A 19824-nucleotide genomic window follows, 5' to 3' on the forward strand; every position below is an offset into this window, starting at 1 on the left:
CCACTTAGGAGATTGAATTATTATTTATGAATATTTTTATTTCTTTGCTCTGGTAATGCAAAAATGCCTCAAAAATTCTCTTCCTCAAAGCTTCTCTGTGCCTGCCATGCTATATGCGAGATAAAGCGCGAAGCTGGAAAGAAAGATAAAATTATAGTAATTCAGGATATGAAATAAAACACAAATTGTGTATACATTAACATAATTTATGTACCAATTAAATTCAATTTAATTGTTTTCTAACATTTTTATACGATTTCTAAATAAGTATTTTTCAATTTAATTGATCGTATTACATTCTTATACCAATTGACAAAAGTTACATTATTATAGTAATAGCAAAATTATACAAACGAATATTTAGGAAGGAACTTTTTATATTTTCTTAAAATTTTAGTGCAAATTTCTATTAAATTGATATTGCTCTTTAATTATCAAAGGGTTTGAGAGTATTTGCTCTTGTTCAAGTAGAGGCAGTAAAAATAAAAATAAAATATTTTTTTTTTATCTCATAATTCTTGATTCTTAGTAGAGATTTAGAAAATATTTAAAAAAATATTTTTCATTAAATTTTTATCTGAGAAATATTGTTAAGATCCAGATAAAGTGATTTAATTAAAATTCAACATTGATGTTATTTTCTTTCGTTGAGTTTATAATTTATTCTTTATTATTAAATTCAAGTTTAAATCAAATTATACAAACTATAATTGCTCTAAGACACGGAATATCACTTAGAATTGAATTAGATACATTTCAATAATTGAAATCACTTCATCCATTTAAGTAAAATGTGAACTATACAAGATAAAGTAAAAAAATAATAGAAATTAACACGACAATACAATTTAATTGCTTTATTTTTTTAAAATAACCTCAAAAGAAACACTGGGTTTGGAATTTACAAAAGAACACCAAATAATGTCTAAAAAAATTTAAAAATACTTTTGGTAAACTAAAATCTTTGTTTCTATCACAGTTTAGTCAGGTTTTGCAATGTATTATATACCAATTTTTATATATGTATATATATATAAACACCTAAATAATAAATCTTAAGAAATATTTCATTCTGTTATTTTTTATATAAAATTAGTACAATCGTTATTACATTGCTTTTGCTGTTAATTGGAAATATACTCGTTTAATATTAAAATAACAAAATATTAATTAATGAGTTATACAGTGGGAGGCATTGGAATAATCGATGATCCCTAGATAAAATAATGAAAGTAGAAAATCGAAAATATTTTTATCGCTCTTTTAAACTAATAAAAAATGTAGTTTTAATATCTTTTCTCATAATTTTAGTTTAAAACATTAATGAAAGAAGAGAAGAATTTACAATTTTCCACTTTCAATACTAACCTAGGTACTGTCGAAATATTTTAGTAATACATGTATATAGCCTTCTTCCATCTATACCGTAATATTGCAAAATCCAACACAGCCTCGTGTTCAAAAAATCGAAGATTATTTACTATATAAGAAATACTTTTATATAGGAATTGAACCAATCATTTTTCTTTACCTGTTGAGCTTGACCAGTGTAAAGCTAAGTTTTAATAGGTTTATAATTGTTAGGGATGTACACATGTAATAATATAATAAAAATAATAAAAAATGAATCCCTGAAAATGATGAAACTATGTCATTAAAATAATATCAGCTTCACGCTGTATCCCGCACACAGCAGGGTAGGAGAGGGATTAAAATAATATAATTTCGCAATATACCAAAAATAACATTAATGTTTAACAACTCTAATGTTAATAGTCTACGCAGTAAATATGTAACTAAATGATATACTTACTCGTAGATATATTTTGTATTTTCAGTAAAAAATAACGCTTTTAGTCGACTTTTTGATTGATTTATAAAGCGCTCTCAAGTCTGAGATCGATCTTAATATGTCGTTTACATTCAAATCTTAAATATAATGTATTGATATCCAATTAACTGAGATAAAGATATATATATCTTATAGTATGACTAACCAGTATTTGTTAAAGATATCATTGGAGATGTTAATAATGTCATTAATAAAGTTAGAAGTGTAAATGTAGTACTAAGTATATTATAATTAGTGGTATTGATGCATATAACATGTTGCGTAGAATATACCTGTAAATAATGAAAAAAGTTAGATAAATATAAGATATATGCTTATAATTATGTGCGAATCAAAATCAAATAAATCAGCTTCACGCTGTATCCCGCACGTAGCAGGGTAGGCAGAGAGAACTTAGTGTTAAGACACTCCGTTCCCCACTTTTCGCCGAATTATCATAACTTTCGTTCAGTTCTGACAGAGAGAACTTAGTGTCAAATCACTTCATTCTTCCGATCCTATCTACCCGATCGATTTCAATTCACGTATTCACGTAATTAAGTAGCAGAGTTCAACGCCGCGTTTGGACAATGGAATTATTCGCATAACTACAATATAAGATAATACCCACTCACTCTAAACCTCCTTCACATAAACCCTAGCTTCAAGATGAGGTGGGTCCGGGTGGGGCGCGTACGGTATGTCAGAGTAGAACAAGCCATACACTTTCTTATATTTCAATCTCTCCGCGGCGGCAGCGGAGAACGCAGACGTAGTGTCCATACGTAGCGCACTAGCGCCTATTTCACGAGCTATTCGTCTGTAAATTAAGAAGAGTTTTGAGTAAATTTTACAGGATTTTCTATTAAATATACATTATTTTTAACAATATTATACCTTAAATATATTTAAGGATTTTTTCATATATTAGAGAATATGTAAGAAAAACTTTAAATATTTTTTAGAATAATTATGAATATTTAATTTAAATAATTTTTAAAGATTTGTAGAGTTTGCTCGTAAAAGTTATTAAAAAACGATCGTAAGAATTAATTAAGTTTTTCAATGTTTATTTTGGTATTAGTTAGCATCTTGTTTAGTATTTGATATCAATAAAAAAGCTTTGTAATTATAATGGTAACACTTGGCAGTGTAGCTAGGTAGGTACAGAAACTGAAATGCTGAAATACTGAGGCTAGTCGTAGCGCAGAGGCACAAGTCTGTGACTATAAACGCGACGGATTGTAGGTTCGATCCCCACTCGAGGAAATAAAATAAATAATTTCGTCATTCATAAACCCAATGTCTCCAAAATTCCGTGGATAATGGGGAAAGACAGAAAGTTCCCCACTTTCTGGCGTAATTTTGGAGTCATTCACTTGTTGACTATCTCTCATAGTACTAAAATGATTGTAAAAATGTTTTCCTAGTGTTTAAAGAAAATATATACGAGAATAACGACATAATAAACTAGAAATAAGTAGGTATTGCGAATTAATGAGACATTAACGATTCTTCATTATAATGCATACGATTAATGTTGCGTAGCTTCTGGTGGTGATAAGAAGTTACTTCGGTAAAATTTTAATTAAGTTTAAGATTAGCAGGTTTTCAATTAAAAATGTATTGATAACTTGAATTTCTATTTAATTTGTATGTATGTGCACACCTGTATAAGAAAAGCAGCAATATATCAACTTTACGTTCTATTACATCTAGCAGGGTAGGTAGAGGGAACCTAGTGTTTAGACACTCCGTTCTCCTTTTTAAACATTGCGGTATAAGTCATCAAAGGGAATCGAAGCCGTTGTATTTAAAGGAATTAAACGATACTCTTTTTTTAGCCATAAGTTACATTTTTTTAGCTTTACTATTTATCCCCTTATAGGCGTAAACTGACATAGATACCTAGTTTTCTCTGTTCTCTTTCTTTTGTCCGAGTTCGAAGTATTGTATACTTTAACATCACGCTTTTTCTTATAGATAGGAGGAAATATAAATTAAATATTCCCTTGTGAAGGGATCGAAACCATAACCACCACAAGTTCAGATCTCCATCTGATGCCATATAGTATCCTATTAAATTTACTTTTTCTAGGATAGAGTTTTAGTTAAAATATTTGATATCTCATATATTATGTTTTTATTTACATTTAATTTATGTGTAAATAACGATTCAATTGACGCAAATTGCTATATTCATCTCACAAGATTAGATTTATTATGGAGTATGACATTTATTTAAGAATAGTTTTTGTCATTCATAAAATAACAGCAAAAATTTATCATTTTATATAAATAATATTATATCATTTTCTCACGTGAAGAATAATAATTACAACAATTAATTATAGAACTATCAAACTTGACATATTATTATATTATTAGATATCATTATTACCATTCTTATTATAATAAGCATTAGAAGTTCTTTGCAAAAAACTTTGCAGTTCTTTTGATACGTTGTTAAAAATATGATATTTTCAGGGAACCTAGTCATACATTTTGTTCCCCATTTTCCGTTGAATTCTCACTTCATGAAGTGTTAATTGGCGGAACTCAACGCTGTGCTTTGCCTCGATTATTATTAATAATTTGGCTAATTATATAAGCTTACTACGCCAAACAAAATTTATTTATTGAAATCTAAGTTACATTTTAATTGGTTAGGTATATACTTTTATTTATTTTTTTCTGTATGCAATAAACATTCTATTCTATTCTACTTATATAAAGTACTAAAACCAATCACGAACATTAATTCACTCGAAAATAGGTTAAAAATAAAAAAAAACAAACATGCTTTTCTGCATTTACTTAAGAACATCTGTAATACCAGTTTTAAAACAATGAAGAGCTAGCCACGAAATATCTTAATTAAACGTTATGACCTTAGGGTATATTAAACCAACTATTCTAACAATTCCAGCACGCTATAAGAATGACCAGTTATTTAATAGTCGATATCATGTAATTACGTGGTTTTGTTAAACAATTAAAGTAATAATCATTCACGAAAGTAAAATATTTAAGGAGAATATAGAATAGAATAGAATAGAATATACTTTATTGCACACATAAAAGAAATATATAGAAAGAACAACACAAATAAAATTTAAAGAAAAACACGTATGCAAAGGCGGTCTTATTGCTTTAAGCAATCTCCACCAGACAACCTTTGAAACATTATGGATAAATTGTAATGAGGAGAAAGGGGACAACGTCTCAGTGCAAATTTTATGAAATATAATTAAATATTATATAATATATAATAAACTAAGTCAATAATATAAAATAAACTTACATAAAATGTGTTTAATGTTTATATACTTTACACATACATACATACATGCATACATACAAATATGGAAAAAACAATATATACTTACACATATATACATACATACATAAAACGTGTTCAAAAATATATACATAATATTAAAAAAAAATAAAGATAAACTATTATACTAAATTAAATAAGTACTCTTTCAGACGATTTTTAAAACTGTATAGAGATTTGGAATGTCGAACTTCTGTAGGAAGTTCATTCCAAAGAATTGCAGATTTCATAGTAAAAGACTTAGAATAAAATAGGGTATGGGAAGTTGGTAATTTAAGGAGATTATCACAACGGGATCTAAGGTGGAGGTGAAGAAGTGAATCGGCACCTAGGAAACAAAATCGATCTTTTAAGTAGGAGGGAGAGAGAGAGTTGTACAGGATAGAATAGAGGAGAGTCAGCATGCGGAAATTTCGGCGATGTCGGATAGGAAGCCATCCAAGCTGACGACGATGATCAGAAACATGATCAAATTTACGTAAACCGAAGATAAATCTAATACATAGATTTTGTAACCGCTCTAGTTTATTTAGTTGTTCCTCAGATAAGTCTGGGTAACACGAATCAGCATAGTCTAAAATCGGTAACAGTAGTGAATGAGCTAGAGCAGTTTTGGTCTTTATAGGTAGGAAATATTTCCATCGTTTGAGCGATCCGATAGTGGCAAATAATTTACGGCTAACCTCAGCTATCTGTACTGACCAAGATAGGGAATTGTCTATAATAATATTTGCTCAAACATGTTTATGAGTTGATATGTTCAACTACCCCCAAAGCAAATTATTATTTACTAATTGTTGTAATTTTTCTTTTGGATTGTTTTTTGTGTTGTTTTATGTTTATAACTAACCAAAATATATTTGTAAGCTACGCTGGACGGCAATAAGATATTGTAATATATATAAGTATATTCTCAGTAAGTGAATTGTAAATTCTATATGAGAATAAATGAATTCTTAAACCGTAATAATACCAAGGTTCTTAATAGATGGACTCAGGCTCAAATCGACGCCGCCAAACTGTATAGCAGGGAGGCTATTCTGGTCAAGTTTTTTTAATTGCTTAGAGCCACCAATAATACTGACCTGTGACTTGGCAGGATTGACAGTTAAGCCAAAAGATTTGCTCCACCTACTAACGTTCCGCAAATCTTCGTTAAGCTTATGAATAGCCTCACTAACATCATCAAACGGGGCGGCTAAGTAAATTTGAAGGTCGTCAGCATATAGATGAAAGGAAGAGCATAGATTTTGGGAAACTGAATTAATAAAAATGGAGAAAAGGAGAGGAGAGAGGACACCACCTTGGGGAACACCGGCAGAAAGAGAGCAAAGGGAAGATGACTTGTCATTGGCTTGAACGTACTGTTGCCGATCACATAAATAGCTTCTGAACCACTCAGTGGCTTCAGGAGAGATATTTATTGAACGCAGAACAGCAACCAAGAGATCAGTATCAACAGAATTAAAGGCGTTGCTAAAGTCCAGCAAAGCAATGACTGTAAGATTTTGCTTGTCCATGCTAAGTCTGATATCGTCACAAACTTTAATCAAAGTAGTGACTGTGCTATGCCCGTTACGGAATCCAGACTGGAACTCGGATAATATATGGTTGTCAAAGAGATATTGATTTAGTTGCTGAAAAACAATACGTTCCAAGACCTTTGACAAGAAAGGAAGGATGGAGATAGGACGGTAGTGAGAGAAGGATTTTGGATCTTTGGTTTTGGGTATGGGGATAACGCGGGCAATGCGCCACAAACTGGGAAAAGTGTTATGGGAAATAGAAAAATTTAAAATATGGGTAATGACTGGAACTAAGACTTCCAAGGGCAAAATAATCATTTTGCGGTTGATGCCATCATAACCAGAAGCATCAGATTTGATGGCTAGGATACTGTTTCTTACCTGGGATGGGGTTATAGGAGCAAAGTTAAAAGGAACGTTTGTGGGAGACGGCAAGGAGTTGATATAATTCAATGTATTTGCTTTAATTGTGTTGTCCATAGGTGTTATCGAGGCAAAGTGTTTATTCAAGGCATCAACGTCTAGATTGCAATTCAAATCCTTACGTTGCCGGCCAATGCCTAGCGATTCCAGAAATTTCCACAACTTACGTGGGCTTAAGTTTTGTAAGCTCAAGTCAATATACAGACGATAATTGCGGTTACGCGGTTATGTTCCATTTGTCGAGTTAAATACGCTTTTGTTTAGTAAACTTGTGGTCAATTTTCAATGATAATTGTATTATCTTTGACCGATATATATGATACTGGTTGGTTCCGTGAAGCTGAGGATATCAGCTACTCATTTATTTAAAGAATGTTCTCCAAGTGGGGACGACCAAAGAAAAACTGTTTTTTTTACACTTCTTTCTTCTTATCCCGGGAAATACAGAATTGTGATGATAAACAGCTATTTATGCATACATTCCTTGACCTAACATATTAAAATATTGTATTTGAAAGGACGAATGTCTCCAAGTAAAAGCTACGCATAACAATCAGCTGATTTAGAACAATAGCTCTGTGGCCACGCATAGATAATATATGGGAGAAAACAAGTACCTACATTCAAACGTCACTTCGATTAAATATGATATTTATCGGTTTTTTTAAAGTAATAGCTACTATTTATAGCTGGTGTAGAGGGAACTAGTGGTAAGACACTTCGTGTCCGACTCTCCGGCGATATGTTATCGAGGTATTGCGTGTTGAGAGGTGAAATTTAACTCTGCGCTTGTGCTCCGATACCAGATCGAAGAAACGAAAAAAAAAAATTAAATAAATAATTCATGTCCTCGATTGAGGATCGAACCAACAACCAGTCGATTTTACAGTCTCACTTTGTGCCTCTTCGCCACGACTGGCTTCGACTGGCCTTCTACGAATATTATAGCAATAAAAAAAAAGATTTCTCGCAGTACGTAAGATAATTCGTGAACAGCGGGATATGTGTTTGTCCCGACTGGGACATTTAATTTTTGGCCTAAAAATCGGGAAGTCTTGCGACGCTGATGTCACACGACTTAAACTTTTAATTATTATGTGTGAAAATGAAATGAAACGTAATTGATGCTTTACTCACCAAGACTACACTACCATAGAATAATAAAAGGCAGATGTTTCAAAATATATAGTAAATAAATATACAGTATAACCTTAAAGTAACGACCCCCAATATACCGATTTCCTAGATTTAACAATTTTTTCTAAAATATTGGAGGAAGGTCACGTAAAAAGCATGAGGATCCGCAGGGCATGTATGAAGAGGTTGATGACAGTGGACGAAGTGAAAGATTTATTTAGAGACAGTAGCGTTTGGCGTTCCGTTAATAATAATAATAATAATAATAACTCTTTATTGTACACCCAAGAAAAGACACAAAAATACAATAACATTATATAAATGTACAAAAGGCGGCCTTATTGCTTAATAGCAATTTCTGCCAGGCAACCTTAAGGCAGAGGACATAGCAAATTAAGATAGGGGTAGGGTGCAAAAAAAAATATAATTAAGGGTATAAAATAAATAAGAATATATTTACCAGTTCCGTTCTCTCTGACTATCCCGCTAGGGATAAAGCGTGAAGTTAGGTTAAGTTAAGTTAATTGCTGGTAAACGAAAAAGCTGAGATCAATATTTTAAACGGTGTTTCGGTTAAAACGAACTGTAGACCATCCTTCTAACGAATTTCATTATAACAGATTATCAAATAGAACTATTTTAAGATTCCTTTAGTATCGTTAAATCGAGATCGCACTGTACTGACTTTCACGCGAATACGTAAAGATCTGTAATGATTCCTTTTTTTAGCTTCACTCTGTATCCCGCACATGCACATACAGGATAAGCAGAGAGAACTTGGGAATCTAACCTAAGACATTCCGTGTCCATTCCTTCTATTCACTTCCACTTCCGGTCCCCACTCTTATCACGACTGGCCTCAAATTCAAATTTATTGTTATTTTTACGAGTATTCACAAGTTTGTAATTACATATTACCGTAATCATTATTAACTATGAGTATTTTCGTATATAATGGACAATTTGACAATACAAAAATTTAAAAAATAACATCTAGTAATAATAAATTAAGATAATAGGTTCTCAAAGCTTTGACTTGGTAATTGCATAATTTGTCCACCGTCATATATACTCTGTGGCAAGTGACTCGTTAACGTCTCGAGCCGGGTTAAATTGCACATGTGCGTAATAACACAATTTTATTGTTACATACCACTTTATTAATAAAGTATTTAGTGAGGTATGAAGTTGTTAGATGAATACGATGATCTTTGTCATCGTGATCATTACGATGTATCCCGCTTAGCAGGATAGGTAACGGGAGCTTAGTGTTAGGACACTCCGCTTTCCATTTTCTACTAAATTCTGGAGGTATTGTGTTTATAGTGGCGGATCTAAACGCCGCATTTAACAGTGTGTGTAGAAAGCAGAGTAAAGATTTCCTCTTAATTTATGGGTTTCAAATATTAAATGTTTCATCTTATCGAATGGGAATCGAGCCCACAACTATCATTCATAGTAACATGGTTCACGATTGGCCATCAACTACAAAAACTAACTACAGTGTCAAACTGTTTTTTTTTTTAAATAAACGTATACATGTATACGTTACGTATAAAATAATGTAGAACTATTTACTTGGAGATTACTACATCTCCGTAAGCTCAGTTAATTGAAAGTTGCATAGACAATATAAAGGAAATAGTAAATGCCTTGAAAAAATACTTCCCTCTTATTCTAGCTGAGATAGAATGAGCTTTTGTTTAAAGTTCAGGAAATAGTTCTAAATTGGATCAGATATTCTGATATTACTTTCATATACATACTAGCGGCCCGCCCGCGGCTTCGCCTGCGTAAACTACGTTATTATTAATTTCTGTCTCCATGAGTACCTACGTCCTATAAGTGACGTCCATGCAAAATTTGAGACTCCTAGCATTTGTAGTAACGAAGTTTCATACAAACTTTCAACCCCAAAAACAACCCCTTAGAAGTCGAATATTGCTAATTCCCGTCTTAGCGAGCACCTACGTTCTATAAGTAACTCCTATGCAAAAATTTGAGATTCCTAGCACATGTAGTTTCTGAGATTTCGTGATGAGTGAGTGACGTTTCGATTTTATATATATAGATAGATATAATGTCACTTTTTTTTTGTTAAAAATTAAATCGAAAGATTCGAATCGAACCCATGACCGTTTTGCCTACAGTCACACGCATATGACACCATGCCACGACGGCCTCAATATGGCCTGTATCATTTTTGATAGGATTTATTTAAAGTTCTCCTATTTTACTTATACCTACTAAGTAAAATATATATCTTATTCGCTATTTTTAAGTAGGTAACAATTGCGAATATATTGTTTTAGTATTCTAGAATGTCCTCGTAGTTTTTATATCAAGGTCAATATCGAAGTCAATTAGACTTTTTTAAAGTAACCTTTTATACGACTCGGGTACCTAAATGTTAAGTCACTGTTTTAATTATTTTCTTATCATATACTAATACCTACATATGAGGCAAAACGAACATACTGAACGGAACTACTTGAATAATTATTTCATATAAAAACTAGTATAAGGGGCCTGACGTCTTAAAAACTATATACCTTCACGGTTATGGGTTCAAATTCGATATACCTCGTATATATTGAAACCTATTTTTGGTATGTCTTGGTGTTTCTATCGTCTGGTTCTATAAAATGCGTTATTAAGTTTTATCACCTATTGCATTTGGAAAACATATATAGATGTTTCTTTTATTCATTGGAAATGTATTAAAATAATTTTAAAAAAAATAGATTGCAAGGTCTAATAGTCCTATTTTAACAATTTTAATTAACAAATTTAGATATTCGAATTGATATCTATTATATTTAAATACAAAACTATACCAATATTATTAATTTACATTCGTATTTAAATTTCAACTACTTTCGTATTTTATTCGTATTTTAATTCAATTACTTTGCTAAAGTATATCTGGTTAAATCAAGTTTTAAATAGATTCGGTCTTGCTATAGCAACTGAAAGCAGTTATTGTCAGACTTATTTTAATTCATAGCTGATATCGGCAGTATGCTATGCTTGGTATGCACCGGCCACGATAATGTACTTCGTTATGCTATGCTATTGTTCATTTAATACACGCCAAAGGAATCGGTTATATAAATAGTTTTATTTCAGTTTCACGCTCTATCACGCATTTAGCAGGATAGGCAGAGGGAGCCAAGACATTCCGCTGCCCATTTTCTGCCGATTTTTGAAGGTATTGCCTGTTGAGTGGCGCAATTCAATGCGTCACTTTATCTCTACATCAGAGCGAAGAAATACGAATTATATTTTTCATTTCCTCGAGTGGGAATCGAATCCATAATCTATCGCGTTTATAGTCACACGCTTGTGCTCCTGGGCCACAGCAGGCCTAATTTCTTAATTCTTAGCTGATATCAGCATGCTTGATATGCACCAGCCACGTTCCAGCCACTTCGTTTGCTATTGTTCATATAATTAATATAATTGCTATATCGATTGCATTCTTTTTCATTAACTATGGAATGGGGCATTCCAAGCATGCAAAATTGTGACTGTAAATGTATATATATAGGTATAATGAATTCTTTAAATGTGTTTCTGTTATATAAGAAATGTAGCGTTAGATATCCTGAAATATACCAGTGTAGATATACGAGTATATTTCTTATTTTTTCTTAATAATTATCATGGGAGTTTAATGGACATACAAAAATTTATAGTAATAACAATTTTTATTAAAAATTACACTTATAATATTAGGATTAAAATTTTTCTTTTTGGTTTTAGATTTCAACTAGCTTCTTATTCTTCTTCTATACAACTTATTTAAACGTAATTGTTATCATTAAAATATATGTAAAGTACAGAAAACATTAAATACTTACTCAGTCTCTTCACACAACACTCTCATGAGGCCTCGCCCCCTCCAGTCAGAGTGGGTAGATGCTATCCTGACCTCCACAACGGTATGGCAGCTTAGCGGCAGTTTGTCCCAAATCCTGGCTTCACGGTCCAAGTGACCCAGGAGTTTTAGGATCCGCCGGAACTTTGGATTCGGACAGTCTTCTGATTTGTCTGTGTAGTCTACTTCCTGTTAAAATAAAATAATTATATTATTTTAATGAAAAGATGAAAATAAATCTGCTTTCAGCTCTTGTTTGACGAATTGAAGTTAAATTTTGTAAAAAGGAGGAGGTCGTCAATTCGATTGTATTTTATATGTTGGCTACCTCAGAACTTTGGACTCTTTTTTTTTCGAAAGCTGGTCCAGCTTGGTCCATTTATGAGAAGGTTATGCATGAGAAAATCACAGAAATTTTAAATTTGCATAGTGTACCTACTGCTTGAAGTTGTTTTTTTTTGTTAAAAATTATTTCTTAAACAATCTTATTTAAGAAATATCCTATCTTGTATAATATCTTAATTCCATTTTACCAAACAACATCTTAAAATATATTTTTATTTTATCCACATTTAAAGCAAGGACCTATAAGGCAGCTTTATGGCTTTAAATAAAAGTATTCCTTGTTACTTGTAGTGTTGTAACTACTTGTAACACACTTCTTCAAAGAAAACGAGAGAATTCGTTTACATATTTTAATATTAGATATATAAAATCGTTCGCAGTTCGTCTTAACATATAAAAAAATAGGAAGCTGCCTTTAAAATTCGCTTAAGAAGTTCAGTGGAACATAAAAATCACTGAAGTGAATATTTAACCATTACGAAATGAGTTTAAGCTCCATAACGTAGATTATAATATTTAAGCTTTATTACAAAGTTAATGTAGGGAACTATTATTTATATTTATAATTTATTTAATATGTGTCACTTATATATTTCAATATCGTAATTTATTTATTTATCATTTTATATAAAGACATACATTTAATAGAATTTATTTATTTTATAGTAAATTTTCGTATTAAATATATTTATATGAAAGCGCTGGTTGCTGTCGACCGTGCCGCTAAGGTGTTTTTCACAACTACCCTCCTTGTCGACGGCATATAATAATTATAACAGTCGATGCTTGCCACTCAATGCCCTTTCCATACGTTCCTTTGTTTTCTTTATTATTTCTTTCCAAATTTGTATTTATCTTGTTTATTATATATGATTTATTATATATAAATGTTTGTGGTTGACTTTTGTATAAACTTTGTCGTGATTTACTCTATATATTGTATTCTGCTACCCAAGCAAGATAAGGTGTTAAACTAAAAAAATAACTATAGAGAGTTTTTAAAATTATACACAAACAATTTCGCTAAGAAAGATTAAACTAATAGAACAAATAAAGCAACTATCCACAAGTCCCATATTGAATAACATTAAATTTAACTTAAAAATTATTTAACCATTACTTAACTTTTCCTATTAAGGAAAAGTTAAGGAATAAATAAATTTCTTCTTTTAGGGGAGGGGCGAGCTTTTCTTTACCCTCCATTACTGTTTATTGGCTTTCTGTCATTCGCATTTGCCTTACAAATTGTCTCAAGTACCTTGGGACAAGAGAACCCTAAAATCAATACTAATTTGATGTAAGTTATAAGTGTTTTGCACATTTATTCAGTGAGTTCTTTCGGGATTTTTTCGTAGTTTAAAAAAAAAAATGTTTTATGTATGGCCATGTAAAATATATTTCTATTTATTATATCATTAGTCGTTTTAAAGTAAAGTCAGCTTCACGCTGTATCCCGCACAAAGCAGGGTAGTGTTAAAATTCAAAATTCAAAAATTCAAAATATTCTTTATTCAAATAAACTTATAATAAGCACTTTTGAATCGTCGAATGACGACCACCCACTTTCCGACCACGTTTCCCACTTTCCGCCAAATTTTGGATTTTTTGATTTGGATTTGGATTTGGAAATTTTGGATTTGGATAAATATTTAATTTCCTCAAGTGAAAATCGAACCCACAACCGTCGTACAGTCACACCCTTGTGCCTCTGGGCCACGACGGCTTACAGTAAATTACTTTTAAAAAAAATTAAGGGAACGAAGCCGCATTTGAGTCTCTGGTACGGCTACGATTTCGTTACGCGGGCGAAGCCGCGAGTGGTTCTCTAGATCTATCTACTATCTCCATAGAAACACCAAGTCAGAATCATCATCATCATCAGATTTATATCAATTTCAATAAATTTTAAAAACACAAATAAGTTTTCAGATCAAAAACACAACTATTAAACGTTTATAGCTTAGAAATATTATTGAAAGGACGTGTACCTACTAAAACATTCATATCGCATTCACCTATAGGTACTCAGTGGACACCTGCGCGGAAGTTCCATACAATCATATTTATAATGGGTGCCGAGTCTATTGACAATTTGCAGTAGTTTTTATGAAGTGGTCTTTGTAATGAAAATTAATTAGATATTGGAAGCTTATATATTTTTTCACACATATATTTCTTTATTTAAGGTCCACAAGGTTGGGACTTGTGATATTGCTTCCGTTCTCCACATACCACGGGTACAGCTAAGGTACATTCGGAAATTAGAAAAGAAACATTTTTGTATAGAATAAAAATAAATAAACATAATAAACACAAATAATTCATTCAAATGGGATTTTGAATTCATTATCACCATTTGTTAGACAATTATTCCAGAAGGACATCGTAAATTTCAGACTAATTAATTTATTTTAAACAAAAAATGTTTATTAGAGTCAAAATGTGAATATAGATAATCTGAGTGGGAATCAAACCCATAATCATTGCGTTTATAGTCTGGCGGAGTTCCACTGTGCCCCGATGGCCTTAATGTTTTTAGCTTTACACTGTATTCCTCAGATAGCAGGATAGGCAAAGGAAACTTAAGAACCTAGTGCTAACCTCCTGCGTATTGGACTTCAAAATCACGCTTTGCCTTCTTTCCATTGGGAATCGCGTAGGAATCGAACCCAATAACCTGCTCCCCATGCGCGACAACTACGCCTGTTAAGTATTACTTAAGATATATTAGCTAATATTTAAAATATATACACAAAAAAATGGTATCAATAAAATAAAAAATATATATAATTTCTATAGTGACGATAGTAATTACTACTGACCAATTCGAAACACGTATAGCGTACGTGACTGTGAAATTGAATGACGTGACGCTACCGACGCCAGCTTGTCTGAGAACGAATAAGAATCTCGTATTTCACATTGAAAACATATCTCGTGTTATCTTAATTGCTTGTATCATTCTCTTTATATTTTATTTTTTAAATATTTATTTATTCTGGTTGGTAAAAGGTGATGATTTACTTTATTAATGTGTATTTATTGTTGTATTTACAAATATGTTGAGATTATATTAAATTTACTTTGGATATTTTAATTTTCTTTTAGCATTATAATGTGCGTGATAAAGAAATTACTGAAAAACAAGAAATAATTTTTCAGAAGTTTTCATTAAAAGTGAAATATTAATAGGCATTGTTGTTTTTTTCCAGCTTCATGCTATATTCTGCACGTCGCAGGGTAGGCAGAGGGAACGTAATAAATTCTGGAGGCATTCTGTAGTGGCGAAACTAAACGCCGCACTTTTTGACATCAGAGCGGAGAAAATAAAAAGATTAACACTCAATGCTTCTAGAAATCAGCGGAGAGTGGGGAACAGAAGCAGAATGGGAATAGAGTTTTTTAACTCTAGGTTCCTAGATTCATTCTGCCTACCCTACTATGTGAATATTATAAATTGAATGAATAAACGCGAACAAAGTTAAACGATTAAAGATTATTTAGTGCCTTTGTTTATTCGTTCGGTATATCCTGTACAAGTAAAGAATTAAATAGTCTTAGAATATTCTAATGAATTCAATGCAAATTTTATTCAGTTACGGCGTTAAAGTTGGCTAACATTTTCATGATTTATGATTGTTATTAATTGAATAATGTAGTTTAAGTTTGTTTGGATTGATTAAAATATATTGTATATATTTTAATTTTTATATGAGGCCAGTCATGGCGCAGGTGCACTAAGTGTGCTTGTAAACGTGACTGGTTATGGGTTCGATCCCCACTCGAGAAAATGAAATATTTATTTACATTTATATTTTATTTTTTTCGCTATGGTGTTGAATAAAACCCCGGCCTTGCGTTCTGCAAATCAACACAGAATGTCAACAGAATTCGGCGGAAAGTGAGAACGGAGTGTTTTAAAACTAGGTTCGTTCTGCCTATCCTGATGTGCGGGATACGGCGTGAAGCGTGATATTTTAATATACGCTTCCTTATAAATATTTTTCTGTTTTTATTGGTCACTTTTCTTTTAACGACCCAATATTGGCAGACACGGTCACGGCTTGCGTTTTACGTCAAGATATTAATTTGTACGTCAATATCGTTCGTCCGGATTGCTTTATTAATGACGACATGAAATACATCACAATTTAAATGAGCATGTCTTAGATAGAAATAGTGAATGATTTGTTTGTGACATCAATATATTGGCTTTAGAATCTACTTTAAATGAATTCTAGTGTACTTTCTTATGAATTTTCACGTTATATTATGCCGCTTATATTAGGGTAGGTATAAAAAAAATGTGACACTCCGTTCTCCGACCTCTATCGATCTCTCCGATCTTTATAAGAAATCGTCGCAGTGCTTTGCCTTTGAAGAGCGGAGAAAATAATTCTTTTCCCTTTATCCAACTCACAACTGTTAGTTTATACCACGTCTCTCGCCTACTTCGTTTTCAACTTCATATATTATTTTTTCATAAAAAATGGCTCTAATATTACTACAAGTCCATTGTATTGCAAGTGTATAGGCTGACTATACCAAAAAGTTTTAGACAGCGTTTCTAAACACTAGAATAACCAATGCCAAATAATATTCATTATATTTTTAGTAGTTTTAATAAATTAATAACTTGAAATATGTCAAGACTTATAGCTGCAGCTTCTGTAAATGAAGTAAAGGTAACTTACCTCTCTCTTAACAACTCCATTGATGACCATGCCAACAAATTTTCCGTTCTCATCAACTGCAGCTAGTGACGCGCCATCACCGAGGGTGCTGGACGCGTACTCCTCCAGCTCTATGCAACGGGATTCGGGAGTCTCTAATAGGTTGATTGTAAGGTTCAACGGTTCGTCGAGGAAGAAAAACCTGGGAGTGGAATTTATCATTTATTAAATTAAATAATTTTTATTTTTCATTTGTGTATGTAATAAAGTGAAGCTTTATTAGTGTAGCTTTTCTGGTAATAAAACATTATTGACTTATATTTTCTTGCAATAATTTATTTTATGAAACAATAAGTAGCAAGCGATTAGGTATAGTTAATCGGTATAGTATTTTTTCAGCTATCAGCATTATGTATCCCGTATGTACCAGAGGGAACCTAGTGTTAAGAGACTCCGCTCTCTACTTTCCGTCGATTTCTGGAGATATTGAGTGATTGAGATTTCCTCTAGTGGTAATCGAACCCACAACCTTTCGTGTTTACAGTCACATACTTGTGCCGATACTACTGCACGCTACGACCAGATAATATGGTTTAAAATAAATCACATTATAAAATATTCTATAGCACATATAAAACATTTTATTTTATTTATTAAAGAAGAAAATAACTTTCTTCAATAACCAGCTTATACGAGAGAAAATCTTCTACATTTTCTCGAGTGCTATCTAATTTTCTCGTAACAAACAATATCCTTTAGATATCAGCTTTGTTGGAAATTGACGTTTCTTTTCTTTGAAAAGCTTACCTTTGTAGATACGTGTATGTCTTGTGGAATGAGATAGAAGTTTCATTCTTTTGTTAAAAATATAATGGAAATATTGGTAGCTCCAGACGTAAATTAAAAACAATATTTTTTATATATTTCTGCCGAAATCAATCCCGCACTTTGCCTCGACGCAAGAACGAAGAAATGAAAATATAAATTTAAATAAATATTTCATTGCCTCGAGTGGGGATCGAACCCACAACCAGTAGCTTTTACAGTCACGATTTGTGCCCCTACGCCACGAGTGACGTCTATAATAAATTTAGGAAATAACAAGAAATATAATAATTACCTTCTCAAAAAATCAATTACGCGCTCTTTATCGTATGGCGTCAACTTGCGCAGGGTGTAGGAGGGGGCCATGGTCCGCGGTCGGAGAGCCAGCTCGGACAGCTGAGCTGGCAGCTCGTCGGCCAACTGCAGGAAATACAAAATATAATAATATTTTCTTAAAAATCACTACACTTTTCAAAATCTAACTTATTATGTATATATGCAAACCGTAGATTTAAGTTAAGTTTTAATCGATAACAGTTAAATCGAAAAGGCTTCTTTACTTGTATTAATTACTGTTATACACAGACAGGGTAGAAAACAAATATTTTCAATTTTCCACTATTATCAGTTTTTCTCAGTAAAATATTTTGTATTTTAATATATCTAAAGTAATTCTTCAGGAACAAGGAATACGCGAACCCACTTTAATAGGTGATGCAAACTGACATGGGATCACTTCGTTGGAGTTCACGCGTCACCGCCACCGTAACACGATATGGGGCACAAAAGATATGACAGAGTGTTTTATTGTCACATACTTACTCATCTTCATTTTAATTCAGAAGTCCGGCCTCTTCGTAGAGCACTGCGTACGTGTGGTCGAAGAAAAATGTAGGTCTAATTGAATTGTTTTTTAGTTCTTTTTAATTAGTTTTGTCTATGTAACGTTCCTTCATACAGATTATTTTTCAGCACAATTTTTAGGCAGAGGGAATTTCTGTTAAAACTGTCCACTGTCCACTTTCCGCCAAATTCCGGAGGTACTGCGTGTTAAGTAGTAGAACTCAAAGCCTTGCTTTGTCTCCGCACCAGAGCGAACAAAAGAAAATTTGAAATGTTTCATTTCCTCGAGTGGGAATTGAACTCACAAACTGTGGTGTTGCCATTCACACGCCTGTCGCCATGCCTGTCACGGCTGGCCTCAAAATTTAGTTTACTTATAAGCAACTTACTAAAAGTTTTCTTATAATTCATTGATATAATGTTTTTATTGGACTGCAAATTTTTATATTGCAGAAATGTATTTTATTTTCAAATTCTTACTTCTTATTTTATTGCGGAATTTAGAGTTAATTTAATTTAAATTTAATAAGACATTAATAATTTAATAATGTGCATAAAAATTAAAGGTAAAATGCCATATTAAATACGTAAGGTATAATTTTTACTGTAGTGCTTGTAATTATTGGTTATACCAATTGCATTTATTCATGTATGACATCTATTAGATCAATTATTAGAATATTCCGCTATTGACGCAATATCTCCAGAATTCGGCGGAATGTGAGGAACGGAGTGTCTTAACACAAGTTTTCTTCCTTCCTTCCCTACTTTGGGAAAAAATATTTACATAGGTGTAATTTATTATTTTTAAAAGCCAACTATTTTAATATTTTTTAATAATAAAGTTTAATAATCATTATTATCTATTATGATATCAATGCACGATAATGCAGTAAAATAATTAGATTTTATCCACCTCTCACTTTAACCCCTAAATTGCAAAATGCGATTTCGTGACTTGTAGGTGTCTATTAAAATTTGCAAATTTTGAAAATGCTCAA

General features: G+C 32.0%; 1 protein-coding gene across 4 annotated transcripts in view; it reads right to left on the reverse strand.

The window, feature by feature from the left end:
* Positions 1-182: 182 nt before the first annotated feature.
* LOC146530711 (arylalkylamine N-acetyltransferase 1-like) overlaps positions 183-19824 on the reverse strand; it is a 57057-nt gene continuing 37415 nt past the window's right edge. For 2 of the 4 annotated variants that reach the window (XM_085199328.1, XM_085199326.1), the window contains exons 2-6: positions 18276-18400; positions 17177-17357; positions 12121-12326; positions 2467-2651; positions 183-2124 (exon numbers count right to left, since the gene is read on the reverse strand). In XM_085199328.1, coding sequence (XP_085055454.1) covers positions 2468-2651; positions 12121-12326; positions 17177-17357; positions 18276-18346 — 642 coding nt within the window. In that variant the 5' untranslated portion in view covers positions 18347-18400 and the 3' untranslated portion in view covers positions 183-2124; position 2467. Of the gene's footprint in view, positions 2125-2462; positions 2652-12120; positions 12327-17176; positions 17358-18275; positions 18401-19824 lie in introns of all 4 variants that reach the window. The other 2 variants (XM_085199329.1, XM_085199327.1) reach the window with 1 other exon arrangement.

The sequence above is a fragment of the Heliconius melpomene genome, chromosome 16 (assembly GCF_056956725.1).
Source record: "Heliconius melpomene rosina isolate 202511_hmr_F chromosome 16, ASM5695672v1, whole genome shotgun sequence".
NCBI classification, from domain to species: Eukaryota; Metazoa; Arthropoda; class Insecta; order Lepidoptera; family Nymphalidae; genus Heliconius; species Heliconius melpomene.